The 19,816-nt window shown below is 50.5% G+C and overlaps 1 protein-coding gene across 4 annotated transcripts in view; it reads right to left on the bottom strand.

Moving 5' to 3' along the window:
- Window positions 1-281: 281 nt before the first annotated feature.
- Window positions 282-19,816, bottom strand: part of ITSN1 (intersectin 1) — a 106,765-nt gene continuing 87,230 nt past the window's right edge. For all 4 annotated transcript variants that reach the window (XM_033051045.2, XM_033051046.2, XM_033051047.2 and 1 more), the window contains 11 exons: window positions 13,369-13,490; window positions 11,936-12,042; window positions 10,859-11,042; window positions 9,815-9,913; window positions 8,889-9,056; window positions 5,767-5,979; window positions 5,191-5,312; window positions 4,092-4,174; window positions 3,907-3,990; window positions 3,336-3,509; window positions 282-2,346 (listed from right to left, as the gene is read on the bottom strand). In XM_033051045.2, coding sequence (XP_032906936.1) covers window positions 2,198-2,346; window positions 3,336-3,509; window positions 3,907-3,990; window positions 4,092-4,174; window positions 5,191-5,312; window positions 5,767-5,979; window positions 8,889-9,056; window positions 9,815-9,913; window positions 10,859-11,042; window positions 11,936-12,042; window positions 13,369-13,490 — 1,505 coding nt within the window. In that variant the 3' untranslated portion in view covers window positions 282-2,197. The remainder of the gene's footprint in view (window positions 2,347-3,335; window positions 3,510-3,906; window positions 3,991-4,091; window positions 4,175-5,190; window positions 5,313-5,766; window positions 5,980-8,888; window positions 9,057-9,814; window positions 9,914-10,858; window positions 11,043-11,935; window positions 12,043-13,368; window positions 13,491-19,816) is intronic.

The raw sequence follows: 19,816 nt of genomic DNA, 5'->3' as shown, positions 1-19,816 counted from the left end.
CCCATGGCAGGGGTGGCACTGGGTGGGCTTTAAGGTCCCAATCTGAGTGAAGGGTCCCCCATTCACAGCACCAGATGATTCTCAGGTGGGTGCAGCTCCTTGGGCTCCCTCCTAAACCCTGTGAGGTTCCTGCATTCCAGCCACGAGGTTTTTGTCCTGTTGGCCAGTTCAGCTGTCACTGTAATTAATGCTGGTGAAATGACACTATTAACAAAGTGACACTACCTGTGAGATGAATGTTCACCCTGCTGGCAGCACTGAGTAAAATTAGCACGGCAATAAAAGGTTAGACAATGACATTTAATGGTACTCCAGTAATAGATTTTATCACTTTTTTATCCTACCACAACAATGTGTATTTTCATATACATTATATTTAATAAAATGTATTGATATGGAATTAGGAAAGCATGGGTTTAGTACTATTTACATATTTTAATTGAAACCATTTTCTTAACAACATTGAAAAATAGAAACTTAAAGTTCTCTTAATCGTGTTTTCAGCCAGTTAGTGGTAAACAAATGCATGCCTAGGAAGTCACACTCCCTCTAAAATGTGGTCAGTTGAAAGTTTCTAACTAAAGTGTGTATCTCTGTTTTGTTTCAAAAAATACATAAGTATGTCTGTCATTTCTGATACAAAATTCTACACTATCTTCAATAAATAAATAATAAAGCGATTCTGAAAAGTATGAAATGTAAACTTTGTTGTCCCTCCAACATACATTTTTTTTTTCCTTCCCATTGCTTGAAACATTACAGTGGTCTTTTAGGAAATTATAATACACAGACACTTCCCAGCACAGTTTACACTTATTACCATACTGATCTACCTACCTGTTATGGATAAATCCTAATTTCCTAATGGAAACCAATAAGACTTGGAGTGCTAGAGAACACCGCCGACACAGGAGAGGTGGGAACCAGTACTGAGAGGACATGCAAGGAACACCAAAACCTAACAACAGCTCCACAGAACGTTCACATGCGAATGACACGGGCTGGCACCTCCCCTGGCAACGGAGTCCTTACAGAAACACCAGAGATGCGCGGCAGGGCTGCACAGGAGGAATCCAAGCACAGCAAAGAGCAGTCTGACTCTCAGGATCTCCCATCCCGAGTCCAGGCTCAGCAGGGCACCCACACCTCAGGGAGAGCAGCCTGGAGCCAGCTTGGCCAGACAGGGACGTGGGCCTGGATGTGTTACCATGGAGTGAGGGATGGAGAGCCCTGGCTGCCTCTGGGATCCCCACTGTGCACACCACGAGCTCTCTGCTGCATGCAGCACCATCCCCTGGGCTGCCCCCGGGTTCCCACTGCACACAGGCTCAGCTCCACACCTGGGCACCTCGGGCTGCTCTGCACGGGCTCTGCAGGCTGAGCCTCGCTTCCTGAGCTGCAGCCACCATCGTTTCTTCTTCCCCACTGCGGGTGAGGCTCAGCCCTGGCAGCAGCAGCAGGGAAGGAGCACCCTGGATGTGCACACAACACCCACAGGGCTCTGTGCCTCTCCCTGCCCAGCTCCTGCACTCCTGGGGACAGCAGTGACTTCCAAAGGGACCGAGGGCTGGGCTCTTCTGGAGTGCAATTCATCTCTGTGCACAAGGCCTGCACATCTTTTATTTTCAGGGGCAACACGAGTCATGGAGTGGTATGTTAATAGAATCTTCTCTGTTTATAGATATAGACTATTTATTTTCTAAGTCTTTTCAGTACCATCATGAAGATCTTCCAAGATCTTCTTGCCGTGAATCTGCTCCTTCCATTCACTCACATTTACACACCACTCTGCTGAGCAATAGGCACAGAACTCCTGAAGGGGGAAAACCCTCAGAAAGCCTCCAAAGCACACCCACACTGCCTCCTCCACGGGATTAAAGAGAAACTGGAGCAAGCACAGCCACCCTTGTGCTCTGCCAGCCATCCCAACTGCAGCACAAGAACAACAGTGTTGTCTCACCAGCCCAGGAAACCAACGCCACACAGAGAGATTGAGGGAGATCTCCTCACTAAATTGGGATTCGTGTGTTCAGTGAGAATTATCAAGGCACAAAGATGCTCCTGTTTGCTTTGATAACCCTCTGACGTGTGAAGGGCGAGCAGCAGTTTGGTGCCACACCAGCAAGGACTCGGTGACAGCTCCTGCAGCCCCTCCTGCAGCGAACTCTGGCTGGATTCCCACAGCAGCCCCTCTCTCCTAAGGCTCATCAAACAGCTGCAGGTCCAGGCGCACCACGATCTCCCCCGTGGGGACCTCGTGCAGGAGGAGACATTTTGTCACTGGTCCCTTGGAACCCTGGTCCTTCTTGATGTCTGCCACACGGATCTCTGTCCTGCCCAGAAAGTCTGGAATGCAGAAACACAGCGTGCTCAGGAAAGGGGGGCCAGAGCCTGCAGGACCTCAACTTCCACCCACACACACCAAAAAAGAAAACAAGCCTTCAGCCCAGCTCCAGCTGTGCACTTGAACAGGGCTAAAGGCTGCCAAGCTGCACAGCAGGGGATTTAGCCAGACCATGTCAAACAGCAGCAGCATCAAAACTGAACAGGCCCATGAGTGGAAAAACCCACTGTGGAGTTCACAGCTGCCTCACTTCAGGGACTTTTCATTTTATGATGTTAGCATAAGGCCAAAGTTCTCAGTTAACCCTGAGTGTGAACCTGCTGGAGGTGACAGAGCCAAGTAGGGCATCAGCCCAGCAAAGAGGTCAGTGAGCCAGTGCCAGTCCTGTGCAAACACTGCTGAGAGAGTGTGACTCCAAAATACACCCTGTGATGCCCCACATATTTATCTCAGCTTATGAAATAATGAGAGGAATCCCCATTCCTGGAAGTGTTCAAGGCCACTCTGGATGGGGTTTGGAGCACTGTGGACAGTGCAGTGTGTCCCTGCCCATGGAAGGGGCTGGAACTGGACGATCTTTAAGGTCCTTTCCAAGCCAAACTGTTCCATGATTCTGTCAGGTTTGGAATCCTGGGCTCATTTTTGCTACTGCTACTGCATATAACAGGAACTCAAAGTCATTTCTCTTCCCCCTGCTGAACCCATCTGAGTGCAAGCAGCACCCAGAGCTTTCTGGAGTCTTAGCAGAATTACAAACCACACTTTAGTTGTTGTCAAGTGCACAAGAAAAGGAGCTCTCAAAACCCAGAGGGAGCTGCATCCTTTTTGTGCTGACACTGGGCTGGAGCGAGGGTAAATTGATTCCTAAATATGCAGAGAGGGTCAGATCTGGGGTATCTTTAAAGATCATCCCCCAAGCCAGCCCACTGCCTCTGATCTGCTCCTCCTCAAGAAGAGCTCTGCAGATCCCCAGCAGGGCAGCCCTACGCACCATCCGGGGAGAACTGGTCCCGCTCGAACACCGTGATGCACAGCACGTCCTGCTCCAGGTCCTTGATGAAGAACTGGCAGTTGGAATTCCACTTGGGGTTCAGGGTGTCCTGGATGGTCTTGGTGATGTGGCACTGAGAGCCCATGGTCACCTCGCAGTAGGGGTTGCTTTTTCCTGGGAAGAGGGGAACAAACACAAACCAGTGGGGCTTTTTAGTGATCTGAGCTTCCTTCTGCTCCAGCAGAACTGAGCTGGGAAGGACCTTGGTTACACCAGGCCTCTGCCTCACTGCCTCTGTAACATCACAGTGAATGCTCTGCTCTGCTGGGTGCTGAGCACCCTCCACTCTCCCCTTCAGGATTTTATGGTTGTGTGGTGGAAGCTAAGCCAGTCTGAAACAAAATCTCCTGCAGGACCACAGCTCAGCTGCACAAATTCACCTCTGCCTAATCTGCCTTCATTAAACCCACATCATTTAATAAAATCATGTCTGGGACAGAGAGCCCCTGCAAAGTTCAGCTGACAAGTGGGAATCTCCTCTGGATGGAGCAAAGAAAGCCAAGGCACTCACCATGGGACCTGCAGGGTTTTAGTTCAATGCCTTCAACAACATTCACCATCAGCCTGCCAATGCCTGTGGCTCTCTGAGAGCGAACTGTGAAGGAACACAGGAGCAGAGAGAAATGTCACCCACTGGGTTTTCCTGCCCAGGGACTTCTCCACAAAAGATGAGACCCCCCCCATCCTATGCTGTACCTAAGTAGGCCTTTTCCCTCTTCTTCTTCTCAGTCTCTATGTAAAGCTCTGAAGCAGCTTTGATCTTCTGAACCCAGGCAGTCCTTCAGAAGGAAAGGAGAAAGAGAAGTTGCAAAATGCCATTTCCACTTTTCCCTGCTAGAGCACAGGAGACAAAACTAAAGCCCTCCCTCCTTCCCATCCCAGGCTCTGCCATCCCACAGCTGTCTGCCTGGAAGGGATCTTTCTGGAATTCACAGCACCTGTATGTCTGTGTGATGGAACCATCCCAAGGCAGCAAACCCCACCACACAAAGAAACCTCAATAGAACCACGAGCAGGAGATGCTTGGTCTAAAGAACATGTTGGCTTTCATCCAGCCCTTTTTTTTCCTGAAATAAACTGATTTCTTGGAGCCAGCAGGGCCAAGACACTGGTGCTGCTGAGGTGGCCACTGCCCTTGGTCCCTGAGATTTCCTACCCAGCTTTTCTGACTCTTGGGATTTCAACTTGGGGAGTCCTGGGCCCTTCTGAGGAATCATTTCATGCTTAGGAATCATCCTGAGTTGGGAGGGACCCACTTGGATCATTGAGTCAACAATGCCAGCCCATGCCTGAAGGAGCTGAGGGGGAAGGTTGACAGAAAAAAGGTGGCAGAAGGGCTACAGGGTGACCTCAAGGGCTGAGAAGAGCTGCTGTGACATACAAGGGAGCCAAGTCAAGGGGAGAATCTGGAAGCTGTGGGACAATTTGGAACACAGGACATTCATGGTTTGAGTTGGGGCATCCTAAAGCTCATCCAGCCCCACTCCCTCCCACGGGCAGGGACACCTCCCACTACCCCAGGTAACAGCAGAAGACAGAATTGCATCTTTTGGCTTCTTCACGTTACCATACAATATGAAATTCAGCCTAAACATCCACCCTCAGCCATTTCATCACTGGTCTAGCTGGAATTCAGGGAACATTATTTTCCCTCCTTTCCAGGAGGAAATACACCCAAGAAGGAATTTTCCAGTTTTGTTAAACAACCAGCTTGGAGGGAGCTCTGCAAGTTCCCACCACAACCATTCCCACCCTACATTGAGCAGACCTTTTGGAGGCCCACCAAGGCACTCACCTTTCATTAATGCTTTCAGCACGGAGCGTGTAGACTCTGTCAATGTGGGAGATGTGGAAGATGGGCTCATCTCCAGAAGGGTCTGTGGGTAATTTTACCAGTACCTCGTTTAGGAAAATGGGCTGTAAAACATCAGCAGAGCTGGAGTTGTACTGCAGAGCCTGCACACAGCAGCTCACAGCAGCTTCATTCCATTTCCCTTATCCCCCCTCCTGTCTTTCTGCAGCAAATTTAAAAGCTGACAAAGACAGAGGTGCCTGCATAGCCTGGAAACACTCCTGGAGAAGCCAAGCACAGCAGAGTTTCCTGCAGAAGCCAAGCACAGCAGTTCCTCCCCCAGAGAGCAGTGAGTGCTGCTCTCCCTCTGCTCCTCACACACGAGCCCTCATGGCAGAGTTTATCCAAACAAAACCTCCAAAGCATCTCTTTTATCCCACTGGAACCCACAGCCACCCTTCCTGCCATCAGCCCTGAACCCCAAAGCTTCCAAACCTCTTCTCTAGGAAGGCTCCTGCCCACTGCACACCCCAGAATGGAGCTGAGCCATCCCCACCCCCGAGTGGGAGCAGCACTCACAGTTTTGTACATTTTGTATTGCAGGTTGGACTTGGGGCTGAAGACCTTGTCTGTGCCAGAAGAGCCAAGAGGTTTTATGATCTGAGTGAGGAGGAGGAAGTCGTTGAAGAGAAAACCATAGAGCTCCTTGTTACTCTTGGCTTTATAGAGCTTCCCACTGTGCAGGAACTTGCGTGGTCCCAAGCAGTTTGTAACTGAATTAAAAACGAGTTGCTGCGAAAAGTAGAAGAAGAACAACAACGCACTGTATAAAGTGAAACAATCGGGGCTGCCCTGCAAGAGACCAAATACAGGTTTGAGTCCTGGTTCCAGAGTGTCACAGGGCTGTCCAGCCATGCCTCGAGCACCACAAGCAGTGCAAGCCATGGGAGGCTCCGTGGGGGCAGCCCCTGGGCAGGCAGGGGGAAGCCAAAAGCATCAGTGCCCCCTGGGCACACACATGCACCTCCAGGAGAGGGGCTGAGCCTGGCCTGGGTGAGCAGCAGCTCTGGGAGCAGCCTCTCCACAGGCTGAGCTTCCCTAAGGGCTGCATTCTGAATGGTTCCTTAATTCTTTATTCCTTAGTTCTGAGCTGTGTTTGAATTTCACCCCTTAAAACACCCCAAAGGATTCCAGATGGCCACAACACCCTGAGTGAGAGCTGCTGAGCACTGGGACAGGCCCAACCCCAGGCTCAGGGATCAGCAGAGTCCTGCCCTTGCCTGCAGTGCCATTTTCAGGTTTGTTGTCACCAGGGGATGGCACAGCCCTCACCAGCCTGGGCAGCTGGGTGTGGAGGGGCTGCTCTGGCATGGCTGGGCTCCTGCCAGGGCTGCTGCTGCTCTCAGGGTGGCACTGAGCACCACGGGCTCTGCCAGCTGTGCATCTGCTCTCCTGGGGCCAGGCACCACCTACAGAAGATAAAAGCAGCCCCTTCCTTCAGGCAGGGGGTGGCAGACAGCTGGATGTGCTGATACTGTCACACACTCCTCCTCCCAGAGCAGTCAGACTTCCTCAGGTGAAATGCAATTTTTCTGCTTTATCAACCAACCAGTGCTCATTATTTTTTTACCTTCTGGAATGGTGCATAGTTTGAAAATCAAGTTGTGATCTGTCTGCCTCTGTTACCTCCACCAACAACAAGAAAGCCATCAGATTATCTTCCCTCCTTTTGCAGAACATACAAACACAATATTTCTAGGAGCTTATCATGTAACCACAAAAAATAGCATGGCATGGGAGGCAGGGATTCTCCCTGTAAAGTCTCCAGAGACCTGATCAGTATTCTCGAGTTTTCAAATGTATACAAAGCTTTATCACAGAAAATATTTCTAAATCTTTGGGTTTTAAAGCAGTCCAAAGTGGCCAGGTGCAGCTTTGGGGTGGGATACAGCAGTCCCTGTACACAGAGAACTGGGAACTGGCAGGTTGTGGTGGCAGATGGCAGCACTGGACCTGGGACTGCTGCACAGCCAGGCAACCAAGCAGGATTTACCCCGAGGGCAGGAACAGCAGCCAGGGTGGGAGCCAGGGTGGGAGCCAGGGTGGGAGGCAGGGTGGGAGCCAGGGGGGCGTGCAGGAGGGCAGGGAGCTGAGGACAGGTGGGGACAGGGGCTGGGCTGAGGGGATGATGATGATGGGGTGATGGGTGATGATGTGATGAGCTGGTGGGTTGGTGGGGTGGTGATGTGATACAGTGATGGGATGATGGGTGGTGGGTCAGTGGGTTGGTGGGGTGATAGAGTGATGGTGATGGGGTAATGGGATGGAGTGATGGGATGGGTGATGGGTGATGGGTTGGTGGGTCAGTGGGTTGATGGGTGGTGGGTCAGTGGGTTGATGGGTCAGTGGTCAGTGGGTTGGTGGGTGGTGGGTCAGTGGGTTGATGGGTCAGTGGTCAGTGGGTCAGTGGGTGGTGGGTGAGTGGGTTGACAGGGTGACACAGTGATGGTTGGTGGGTCAGTGGGTTGATGGGTCAGTGGGGTGGTGGGTCAGTGGTTGGTGGGTCAGTGGTTGGTGGGTCAGTGGTTGGTGAGGTGATGATGTGATGGGGTGATGGGGTGATGGGATGATGGGATAATGAGATGGGTGATGGGTTGGTGGGGTGATACAGTGATGGGTGGTGGGTTGGTGGGGTGATGATGGGTGGTGGGTTGGTGGGGTGATACAATAATGGGTCAGTGGTTGGTGGGGTGACACACTGATGGTCGGTGGGTCAGTGGTTGGTGAATTGGTGGGTCAGTGGTCGGTGGGGTGATGGAGTGATGGGGTGATGATGTCATGGGTGATGGGTTGGTGGGTGGTGGGTCAGTGGGTTGGTGGGGTGATGGGGTGATGTGATGGGTGACTAGTTGCTGGGTGATACAGTGAAGGGTGATGGGTTTGGGTGATACAATGATGGGTTGGTGGGTCAGTGGGTGATACAGTGATGGGTTGCTGGGTGATACAGTGATGGTCAGTGGTTGCTGGGTGATACAGTGATGGTCAGTGGATCAGTGGGTGATACAGTGATGGGTTGCTGGGTGATACAGTGATGGTTGGTGGGTCAGTGGGTCAGTGGATTGGTGGATGGTGGGTCAGTGGTCAGTGGGTTGGTGGATGGTGGGTCAGTGGGTCAGTGGTCAGTGGGTCAGTGGTCAGTGGGTTGGTGGATGGTGGGTCAGTGGTCAGTGGGTTGGTGGATGGTGGGTCAGTGGTCAGTGGTCAGTGGGTCATTGGTCAGTGGTCAGTGGGTCAGTGGGTCAGTGGGTTGGTGGATGGTGGGTCAGTGGGTCAGTGGTCAGTGGGTTGGTGGGTCAGTGGTCAGTGGGTTGGTGCATGGTGGGTCAGTGGGTCAGTGGGTTGGTGGATGGTGGGGCAGTGGTCAGTGGTCAGTGGGTTGGTGGGTCAGTGGGTTGGTGGATGGTGGGTCAGTGGTCAGTGAGTTGGTGGATGGTGGGTCAGTGGTCAGTGGGTCAGTGGGTTGGTGGATGGTGGGTCAGTGGTCAGTGGGTCAGTGGTCAGTGGGTCAGTGGGTTGGTGCATGGTGGGTCAGTGGTCAGTGGGTGATACAGTGATGGTCAGTGGGTCAGTGGTCAGTGGGCGGCCGCTCCGTGTCCCAGCGCTGCCCCGCTGCCGTGGCCGGCGCGGCTGAGCCCGGTTACCTCGGAGAGGCCCTCGCACTGCACGTGGGCCTGGATCCACTCCAGCCTGTCCGAGTTCTCCTTCTCCCGCACGCCCTCGTTGACCTGTGAGCACAGCTCCTCCGCCTTCTCCAGGGCGTGCTTCAGGTGGCTGTGGTCAGGGTGGTTCTCTGGGGTGTTCTCTATGATCTGCACACACACAGAGCCAGCATCAGGCCCAGCTGCCCTGGCCCTGGCAGCCCCACACCTGCACTGCAGGGTTTAGAGCCAGCCAATACACCCCATGTTTGTTTTCCTCCTTGGCAGACATGGAAATGGAGACAAACACCCTTTGGGAAGAGCTGGATTGCAGGCCTGCCTGCACAGCCTCTGCACCAGGACACTGCTGGCTCCTCTGCCAGAACACACATTGCAGCCAAGCACAGAAATGCAGCCAGGACTGCTGAAGGAATCCCTTAAACACCAACATCCAAGCCTGTGAAAGCCTTGGGCCATGCTCCATGGTGTTATTTGGGATGGGAAGTGTTAAGCACAAATGGAAGTTAGGAAAGGGCTGTAAATCCTCCAGCACCATCAGCTGCATGGGGGGAACCTGCAGCAACCCAGGCTCAGCCCATGGGGAGGGAATGGCTCTGAGGGGAAAGGCAAATATGAGCCTGAATTATATATATATCTGAATTTTAAATTTTCACTCAGCACTCGCAGCCTTCTGGTTCTTTGGGTGCAAGCTTCACCTCTGCTTCAAATGGAAATATTGAATAATTTCACCAAAGCCCAAGGAATGATCCCATTTTCTGTACTGGAATCAAGGATTAAAGGACATCCCACCTTCCCCAGCACATCAGAAATCCCACAGTGACAAAGCCTGACACAAACAAGGAGACAACCCTGTAATTAAGGTGTAAGCAAAGCAGCACCAAACCCCTCATGTGTGCAAAGGAACGTACATTTTTAATTATTAGTGGGTATCTGGTTACCCGTTGCATAGGCTTTAGTAGAAAACTTGATAGTGGCATTCCTTTACAGCGAGGATCCATTGCTAACCTCTGAAACATTAGAGAGGTAAAATCTGGTTAGTCAGGTGGCTGGAACCCTGAGAAATGAGCTCCTCCAAGAAAGGAAAAGGGAAGGCAATAAATGAGCACCAATCCTCAGCTAAATCTGCTCTGAGATCCCATCAGTGGGAGAACTCCTTGTGGTTTTTACAACACTGCTTCACCTGCCTTGTCTGGACAGGAATCCCAGAATCACCAGAGCCCTCCAGGATCCCCCAGTGCCACCCCAGTGCCACCAAACCCTGTCCCCAAGGGCCACATCCAGCCTGTTCCTGAGCACTGCCACAGACAGTGACTGCAAACCTCCCTGGGCAGCTCATCCCAGTGCCTGATCCCTCTACGAGAGGAAAATTGTTTCCAATCTCCAATCTGCCCCTCCCCTGGTGCAATTTGAGGCCATTTCCTCTCCTCCTTTCCCTGCTGTTCCCTCCTGGCAGGGACTTGTGCAGAGCCACAAGGTCCCCCCTGAGCCTCCTTTTCTCCAGGCTGAGCTTTCCCAGCTCCCTCAGGAATTCTCCAGCCCCTTCCCAGCTCCCTCAGGAATTCTCCAGCCCCTTCCCAGCTCCCTCAGGAATTCTCCAGCCCCTTCCCAGCTCCCTCAGGAATTCTCCAGCCCCTTCCCAGCTCCCTCAGGAATTCTCCAGCCCATTCCCAGCTCCCTCAGGAATTCTCCAGCCCCTTCCCAGCTCCCTCAGGGATTCTCCAGCCCCTTCCCAGCTCTCTCAGGAATTCTCCAGCCCATCCCCAGCTCCCTCAGGAATTCTCCATCCCATTCCCAGCTCTGTGCCCTGCCCTGGACATGCCCCAGCCCCTCCAGGTCCTGTCCAGGTGAGTGGCCCAGCAGTGCACACAGCCCTCCAGGTGAGCCTCACTCCTCCAGCAGCTCAGCCAGGTGAGAGGATGCAGAGAATCCCCAGGGGCTGCTGCCCCTCTTACCTTGACAAACTCCTTGAAGTCGGGCACTTCATCTGTTTTCTGCTGGATGAGGGCAGCCCCGTTGAGCTGGCAGCTGCAGAACCTGATGTAGGGCTGCATGTGGGGCAGCTGGGCTGTCAGGATGTCCCCAATCATCTTCACTGGCATCTTCTCCCCCGACATCTTCTTCCTCACACGCAGGGCCCTGAGCAGGAGCAGGGCACGGGGTTGGACAAAGAGCCACTCCTCAGTTATGGAACAAAGGGGTGGGTTCTTGTTCATTATGGAAACCCAGAGAAGGATAAAGACATCAGCCACAAGATTTACTGCAAGGATAAAATAACCCAGGCTGCACCCTCAGGCAGCAGCTCTCCCTCTCCTGGAAATCCAGCTGCTGCCTGGCTTTAATGCCACATCAGAGGTGACAGAAAGAGGAGGGCAATTTCCTCTTCTATTGGTTTAGAAAGAGAGTTACTCATGTGTGTGTGTGAGGGAGGGGAAAACCTCATCACTTTGAGTTTTTAGCTTGGTTTCCTAAGGAAAGCTTCATTGTCACTTGTCCTGTAACCACCACACCTTTTCAGCTTGTGGGCCATTTTCAAATGCATGTATTACAAAGCTGTAAAATCCCTGTAGGTTCAGTGAAAACTAGCAGCTCAAAAATAATTTTATTAATGCTTTTTGTTATCAAGGTGAAGGTTGAACTGTGCCCACTCAGTTTCTCTGGCAATGGCTCTCAGGACAGTGATCTGGGGCAGCAGCACCCAGAGCCTTTGCAGAGGGGAGCTCTGGGCACAAATCCTTTGGAACCAGGGAAAGTCCTGCCCTGTGGGAAGCCCTGCTCCTGGGGGAAGAGGAGGATTTGACTTCTGGAGCAGGAACAAAGTGAGTGCAAATGGCAGAGAACTGCTGGGTTCTTCTCACCAGCTCACAGCAAACACTGCCCCCAGTTTGCTTCTTCCCACATGGAGAAACATATGGCCCTTCTGGTTAGGATTTGTCAAAAGGGCAAATATTTGCATGCAGATAAAAGGAGAAGCAGGGGGAGAGGCCCAGGGTTCTGTTTTTGTGAAGTATGGGGGGAAAAAACCAACTTACTTCAGTAGTTTTATATTGCACATAATCAGCTCCTTCCAATTAACAAAAATCATGGCAACTTCTTTTTCTGTGACCAGCTCAGACTCCATCAGGGGTTTCTGGAAGATCTGGGGAGGCAGAAGTGAGGCCATTTAGAGTGCACAGGGTAAGTACAAACAGACTCCCATCGTGTTCCCTGGGATGGCTGGGACTAAGGAGACCCTCAGGCATCAGGGGCTTTAACAGGGAATATTCTGAATTTGTAGGGGAGGTGGCGTTAATTCTGATCTGGATAATCTGTTTGACACCTGGGAATTGTAGCAGAGGTGTCCTGCAAAAGATCCCAGGATTCCTTTGATAATGCAACTGAAAATAGATTTTAGTTTGGATTCTTTTATGGAAGGTCTGATTCCTCTGAGAGTCCCAGGTTTGCATATCTTGAACTCTTATTCAAAAAAGGGCTTTGCTTCTCTGCCAAAACAATTGTCTATAGTTGTCTGTACTGATTCCTTCTTTCCCTACCTCTAAAGCCAGTCACAGGCAGTGATAACTGAGCCCCAAGCCTAGGGAACGTGCTTCAGTTCACAACATTTGTTTAAGTGCCAGAACTTCCACATGAGAAATAAACACTGAGAGTCAGGAGCAAAAGGGATTTGCTAAAATGATCCTTCAAACATCAGCAATTTGGTGATGGAGGCACTGGGGATTGCCATGGTTTGCACCCACCCCCAGCTGTACCTGTATCTGTGTATCTGTGTTTGGATCTATATCTGTATCTGTGTATCTGTATCTGTGTTTGTATCTGTGTCTGTGTCTGTATCTGTGTATCTGTATCTGTGTATCTGTGTCTGTGTCTGTGTATCTGTATCTGTGTCTGTATCTGTGCATCTGTATCTGTACCTGTATCTGTGTCTGTATCTGTGTCTGTGTCTGTATCTGTGTATCTGTATCTGTACCTGTATCTGTGTCTGTATCTGTGCATCTGTATCTGTGTCTGTGTCTGTATCTGTGTCTGTATTTGTGTATCTGTATCTGTATCTGTGTCTGTATCTGTGTATCTGTGTTTGTATATATATCTTTACCTGTGTCTGTATCTGTATCTGTATCTGTATCTGTGTCTGTATCTGTGTCTGTGCATCTGTATGTGTGTTTGTATCTGTATCTATATCAGGGCACAGCAGGAACTCTGCCCAGTGCAGATCAGGAATTCTCCCCAGTGCAGATCAGGAACCCTGCCCAGTGCAGATCAGGAACCCTGCCCAGTGCAGATCAGGAACCCTGCCCAGTGCAGATCAGGAACTCTGCCCAGTGCAGATCAGGAACCCTGCCCAGTGCAGATCAGGAATTCTGCCCAGTGCAGATCAGAACTCTCCCCAGTGCAGATCAGGAATTCTCCCCAGCACAGAACTGCTCTGGCTGGGGAGGAGTGGCCCGAGGCCGCGGCGCTGCCCCACCTCTGTCACCAGCTGCAGGTCGTTCACGTAGTTCTCCTCGGTGACGATGAGCTCGTGGATGTAGCCCTGCCTCTTCCTCTCGGTGGGGGTCAGCATGTCCAGCAGGTGCAGGTCAGCACACCCTGCAAAACACAACCAACAAAAGCACCCCGGGCTTTACTCTGGCTCTGCAGAGGGACTCCCACCTGCTCTGCTCGTTGTTGCTCCCAGGGCACAGCAATGCCTTGTCTCTCAGTGACTCCAACATTCCATTTAACACCTTTTTCATTTCTTACAGCAAAGCCCATCTCTGTGTGTCAACTCTTCCCTGCTCCAAGTCTCCCTCACCTCTGCCTGCTGTTCCCAACCTCACCCTGGAGACCTGAGCCCTTGGGTTGTGTCACTGCAATCCCACCTGGATGGCTGCAATGAAAAAAGGGGAGGAAAATGCAGAGATATCCCAGAGGGATCAGGGAGTGCTCCAAGGGGCACTTTGGAATGACTCCCTCAGCTGATGGATGCTCCATGTCCAAGGCTCACCTTTACCCTTCTGCTCAAAGAAATCCTGCTCAAGAAGGGCCTGCAGGGCCTTCAGTTAAAACCTGGTTCTAAATACTTGGAGGGCTTGGGCCAGGACATGCAAAGGTCACTGCAGGTCCCCAGAGTCCCTGATTTCTGGGCCAAGCCACAGGGCTGGATTTTGTTCTCCTTTCTGTTTAAAAGCACAGGAAAAAGTTGGCACTGAGAGCTCCTCTTCCATCATTTTGTCCTCTCAATGTTGCAAACCTCCCTTGCACTGATCCCCTGTAGATGGGAGGATTTTTACATCAATTCCACAATCCCAAATTTTGTTCCCTACTCTGAATTAGACAGAACATTTAATTCCATTCTTTCTGCTGTAGGCTGTTATTTTTCAGCTGAGCTTAACTGAGTTCTTCTGAGTCTGGAACACAGAATGTTTTCTCCCAGTTTTTGCTACTTTTCTGCATAAAACACAAGGCATTTCAAAAAGCAAAGTTGATTTCAAACAGGTGGAAAATGTTTGGCTCTAAAAATTATCTATTTCAACTATTTTCACACAACCAAAATTCCCCAGCTGAATTCTTTCCCTCACCCCTTGGCAAATTCATGGAAACAAACTTTCCTTATGGAAACATCAGGCCCCAGGTAACTCTTTCAGTTCTTTGAATATAAAGTTAATATTTAGGGAGTATTTCCTGCTTTTTTGGCTTCCTGAATGGAGCTCAGACAATGCCACTGGGAAGGCCCAGGTGTTTCACCATTATTTCCATGGAACACCAGCAGCATCTGCTTTAACTGACCTGTGCTCCTGAAAGGGGAATGATGGATTTGACTTCAAAATAACAAAACAAACAAACAAAAACACCAACCAAAGATTAAAAAAAAATCAAAAGCAAAAACCAAACCCAAACAAAACCAAATGAAGCAAACCCAGGAAAGGAGATCAGACACTCAGGGTTGTTTGCTGTGACTCTGAGGCTGGCAGGGATCAGGGTGGGAGCAGGGATCAGGGTGGGAGCTCAGGAACACTGCCAGGGCTCCCTGAGACACAGGATGCCACAGCCCTTCACAAAGTGCAATTGGAACTTTGCTTGGAATAAAAAGCAGATTTGCAGAATTATCAGTTTTATGCCAGAACAGTGAATTTTGGCCCCTTTCAAGAGCCAGAAGTTTCATCTCAGTTGAAGCAATGCCTGATTTCAGAGCAGTTTCTTTGGTACCAAGGACACCAGGGGTCTCAGAAACAGCCCCAGTTCTCCCAGTGCTTCATTAGAAGAGAACCAAGTGTTTAATTACTTTTCCTTGGGGAAGTTCTTGTTCAAAGATGTGCTGACCTTGGCCTGAAGGTGATTTCCAGGCACCACCCCTGGGAGGGAGCACTGACACTTGGAATAATGAACCATTGCAGTGGCTCCAGCTGGGCTGTGAATGGCTGCTCCCAACCACCACACTCTGCTTTTGGATATGAAACCTTTGGGGAAAAAAGCCCAAATCTGAGCAGGACATCCCAGAGAGACTTTCCTGGAAGGGGATTTTCTTTGTGAGGTGCACAAGGACAGAGATTTTTCTTGTCTTTGTATTAAGAACACTGAAGAGGAAGTGGATTCCTTTCCAAGTGGGAATGTCTGGCTCGTTTTTCATGGATGCCAAAGATCTTTGGTGAACTGAATTCCACTGATCACAGAATCACTGAATGGTTTGGGTTGGAGGGAACTCAAATCCCACCCATCCCAGCCCTGCCATGGCAGGGACACCTCCCACTGTCCCAGCTGCTCCAGCCCCAGTGTCCAACCTGGAACTGAACATTCCAGGGATCCAGGGGCAGCCACAGCTGCTCTGGGAATTCTTGCATCAATCCAGTAAAGCCAGGAAAGGAAGGGAAATGACAATAATGAACTTGGTTGGTTCTCAGCAGAGTGAATCCAGGAATTCTGCCATTCTGGCTGGACTTGGAGAACCAACAGACAAATGTTGGAACTGCAAATCTGTGCCTTGACCTCCCAGCACCACAGTCCCTGCAATTAATGCGCTCCAGAAATGCAAAAAATCATTTCCAATCTCTCTGTACAGAATAAAGATGTTGTTCCTCTTCCTGACAAAGCCAGCCCTGAAGGTCTGTGTCTCCCAAGATAAACACTGAGCCTGAAACAAGATGCTGCTTTTTGGGAAGGGAGGTTCTGTAGGAATCACTGTCCCACATCCATGGCCAGAGCTGCTGATTCCTTTTCATGTGGGGAGGTTTCTAAGCAGGGCCCTGCCAGATTTCCTGTAAGCCTTGTGCTGGCCCAGCCTGCAGTGACAAGGTCACAGCAGACAGGAATCTGTCCTGATGGAGGGAACCAGGAGCAGGCAGAAATGATGTCACAGTTTTCCCCCAAATCCTTAATGAGAAGGGAACAGCACAGCAGGAGAGCAGCCCTTCACTCAGGTAAATCATTCACAGAATCCCAAATCCCTGGGGCTGGAAAATCCCTCCCAGGTCATCCATTCCCAGCTGTGCCCATGGCCACCTTGTCACCCTGAGTGCCACCTCCAGGTGCCACCTGCAGGGATGGGCACTGCAAACCTCCCTGGGCAGTGCCAATCCCTGAGCTCCCTTTCCATGGGGAAATTGCTGCTGCTGTCCCCCCTGAGCCTGCCCTGGCCCAGCCTGAGGCCGTTCCCTCTCCTCCTGTCCCTGTTCCTGGAGCAGAGCCCGACCCCCCCTCCCTGCCCCTCCTGGCAGGGACTTGTGCAGAGCCACAAGGTCCCCCCTGAGCCTCCTTTTCTCCAGGCTCAGCCCCTTCCCAGCTCCCTCAGCCCCTCCTGGGGCTCCAGCCCCTTCCCCAGCTCCATTCCCTGCCCTGGAGGGGCCTCAGCAGTGCTGAGTTATTTAAATCACAGCATTTCAACATTCAGCTTTCTTAGCACCAATTCCCTTGAAATCTGCTGGGATGATCCCTCACAAAACCCCAGGCTTTTGGTGAGGACATTGCCTGGGATCAAACTGATCTCTCCATCTCTAATATCTGCAATGCCCAGTCCCATTTCTCAGCTTTTTTCAATTGTTTCAGCACACTGGGAATTTCTCAAGCAGATCCAGTGTGGCCATTTCCTGGCAGAGCAGAGCACTTCCCTCTGAGGTGCCTGGAAGGAGCTGGAACAAGCCTGGGCAGCCCCACTGGCAAAACCTGAAGCATTTTAGTGGTGGAATTGTCCTCTCTGGAAGTGTTTGTGGATGTGGCACTTGAGGATGTGCTTCACTGCTGGTGGTTCCAACCTCAAACATTCCATGAGTCACTCATTCTACCAATCCCTTTCCAGAGGCTGTTTGGGGACAGCAAAATCCTACATGGGAGGGCAAGAATGGATCAAAAAATGTAAATTACAGAGTTAACCAAGCCCTGGAATGGTTCAGGAACTAAATCTCACTCTAAATTGTGTCTGAACCTCTGGGCACTCAGGGCACAGAAGCAGCAGAGCCACAAGCAGCAGCCACAGGTCCCAGCAGAAGGAACTGCACAATTCCTATTCCCCAATGCACAGGGAATGCCACAAATAAAGGGGCTGTGCAGGCACTTCACTTGGAGCCAGGAATGTGGGAACCAAATGCAGCATTTTAAGTGTTCCAACCTTTTATCCAACAACATTTCATTACTTTTTCTCTTTCATCTGGCAGAGGGACAGCTCTGATCTGTGCTCCTGGCACAGAGACAGCACCAGGGAGAGGCTGGAGCTGGGCCAGGAGGAATTTAGGGTGGATTTTAGGGCAAGGTTCTTCCCCAGGAGCTGCCAGGGATGCCCAGGCTGGGATTTTGGGGGTCTGGGATTGGGTGATCTCCGGGGGTTTATTCCAGCTCAGTTCAAATGCTCTCTGCTCATCAAAGTCCCCAGGTGGGCAGTGGAGTCTTGGTGAAAACCATTTTTCATTTTTAACTGCAGCAGGACAAGTCCTGAAGCCCAAAGGTCACCTCAGCACTTTGTTCCCTGCTTTGCCAGTTCAACTGATGCAGGAATATCTGAGGTATATTGTTCCTGAATCCACTGAAGTTGTCTAAACTAAAGTTGTAAACAAGTCATTTGTCATCTGAATTTAGTGCACAGAATTTGCTATTTAACAAGTTAAATAGCTGGAGTCAATAAGCACAAAGAACTTAAAAGTGCTTTAAAACCAGAGAACAAAACCAGAATTTCAGCCATTTTGGTTATGGGAATAAAGTGTGCTCAGTGAGCTCATGGCGACAGAAAGTGAAGCCACTAAAGCTCCAAAAGAATTGAGGTTTTAATAAAGCTGATCCTGAATATAAAGCAAAATCTTCTTGACAAACCCACGTTTTAGACTTAAGAGTTGTCTTGGACAGGCTTCAAGTGTTAAAAAGAGTCAATTCTCTGAAAGAACATCCATGGGAATTCTTTGTCAGTTGAATACAGAGGGAATTCCCACAAACAGTAAAACCAGTGAAGAATAAAATCCAGAAGCACTGGCAGGGTCTGCAATTCCAGTTTCCTCTCCATCCCTCAAGTGGCAATTCCTGTGCAACAGGAGAAGGCACCTGGCACAGGGGAGTGAGGATAAAGAACCAATTCACAGAATCCCAGGATGATTTGGGTGGGAAGGGATTTTAGGGATCATCCAGTGCCACCCCTGCCATGGCAGGGACACCTCCCACTGTCCCAGGCTGCTCCAGCCCCAGTGTCCAACCTGGAACTGAACATTCCAGGGATCCAGGGGCAGCCACAGCTGCTCTGGGCAGTCACTGTCAGACTCCCTTTGTCACATATATACACACAGATATATATTTATATGTATTTATATCCATAAGGACAAGTGCAGACAGGTGAAGCAGTCACTTTGTGACTTGTTCCCTGCAGCTCAGGGAGAGTCCCTGATGAGGAGGAGGAGGATGAAGCACTTCCTGCAGAGCTGCCAGGGCACCCTTAGGGACTCCTGGAGGAGATGAACATTACAGGGATTTCAAATGAACATTACAGGGATTTCAACATCTGTCACTTCAGCCACAAGGGAGTTCTTTGTCTGGGACTCTGTACATGAGATTGATTTTGCTTTTCTACCTGAGGAGTCCTGGCACAAGCAGGGCCTGGTGTGTGCTCAGGGGGGACAGCAGCAGGAATTTCCCCATGGAAAGGGAGCTCAGGGATTGGCACTGCCCAGGGAGGTTTGCAGTGCCCATCCCTGCAGGTGGCACCTGGAGGTGGCACTCAGGGTGACAAGGTGGCCATGGGGACAGCTGGGAATGGATGACCTGGGAGGGATTTTCCAGCCTCAGGGATTTGGGGATTCCCTGAGGCTCAGAGGGACAACTCCAGACTGTTCCTCCCAGGTCACTGCAAAGCTGCCCCAGGAGCTTTTAGGACTCTGATTTTTGAGAGGCTCCAGTCTCAGCCCCTGGAAGCCACAGGAGAGAATCTGCTCCTGCAGGGCTGGAGGAATTTCATTTTTCCTCTCACTTGATGTAAAGAAAAAGAAAAGAGCAGCACCTGAATCCCCTACAGCTGAACTACTGCAAATATTTCACTGCAGATTCAATTTGTAGCTCTGGCCTGAAGTCACAGAACCCACAATGCTCCCAAGGGTTTTTAGTTGAGTCAGTTTTTCAACTCAGCAGCTCAGGATGGGAAAAGAGAGAGATCCTCTTGTTCAAATATCAGTTCATGCACAAAATATTGCCAGAGTGGAGTCAAACCTGGCTCCATCCCCTCAGAAAGCACTGAAAAATCACAAGTGGGATGTGCTGTTCCATTTCTGCAGCTGTCAGCAAGTGGCCATGATGGAGAAGAATTATTTTTATGGTAGAAATGAAAGATGTATTACTATTTAAATATTGTTCTAAAAAGAAGGAACATCTCTCCAGCTGTCCATATTTTCAGACTTGAGCTTCTGGCATAAAACACATCCCAAATCCAGGTAAACCCATGGCAAACCAAGGAAGAAGATTTAATTTATCTA

This window comes from Catharus ustulatus, chromosome 2, assembly GCF_009819885.2.
Source record: "Catharus ustulatus isolate bCatUst1 chromosome 2, bCatUst1.pri.v2, whole genome shotgun sequence".
In the NCBI taxonomy this organism is placed as follows: Eukaryota; Metazoa; Chordata; class Aves; order Passeriformes; family Turdidae; genus Catharus; species Catharus ustulatus.
Note: the sequence above shows the minus strand (reverse complement) of the source record. Positions and strands in the feature narration are given on the sequence as shown.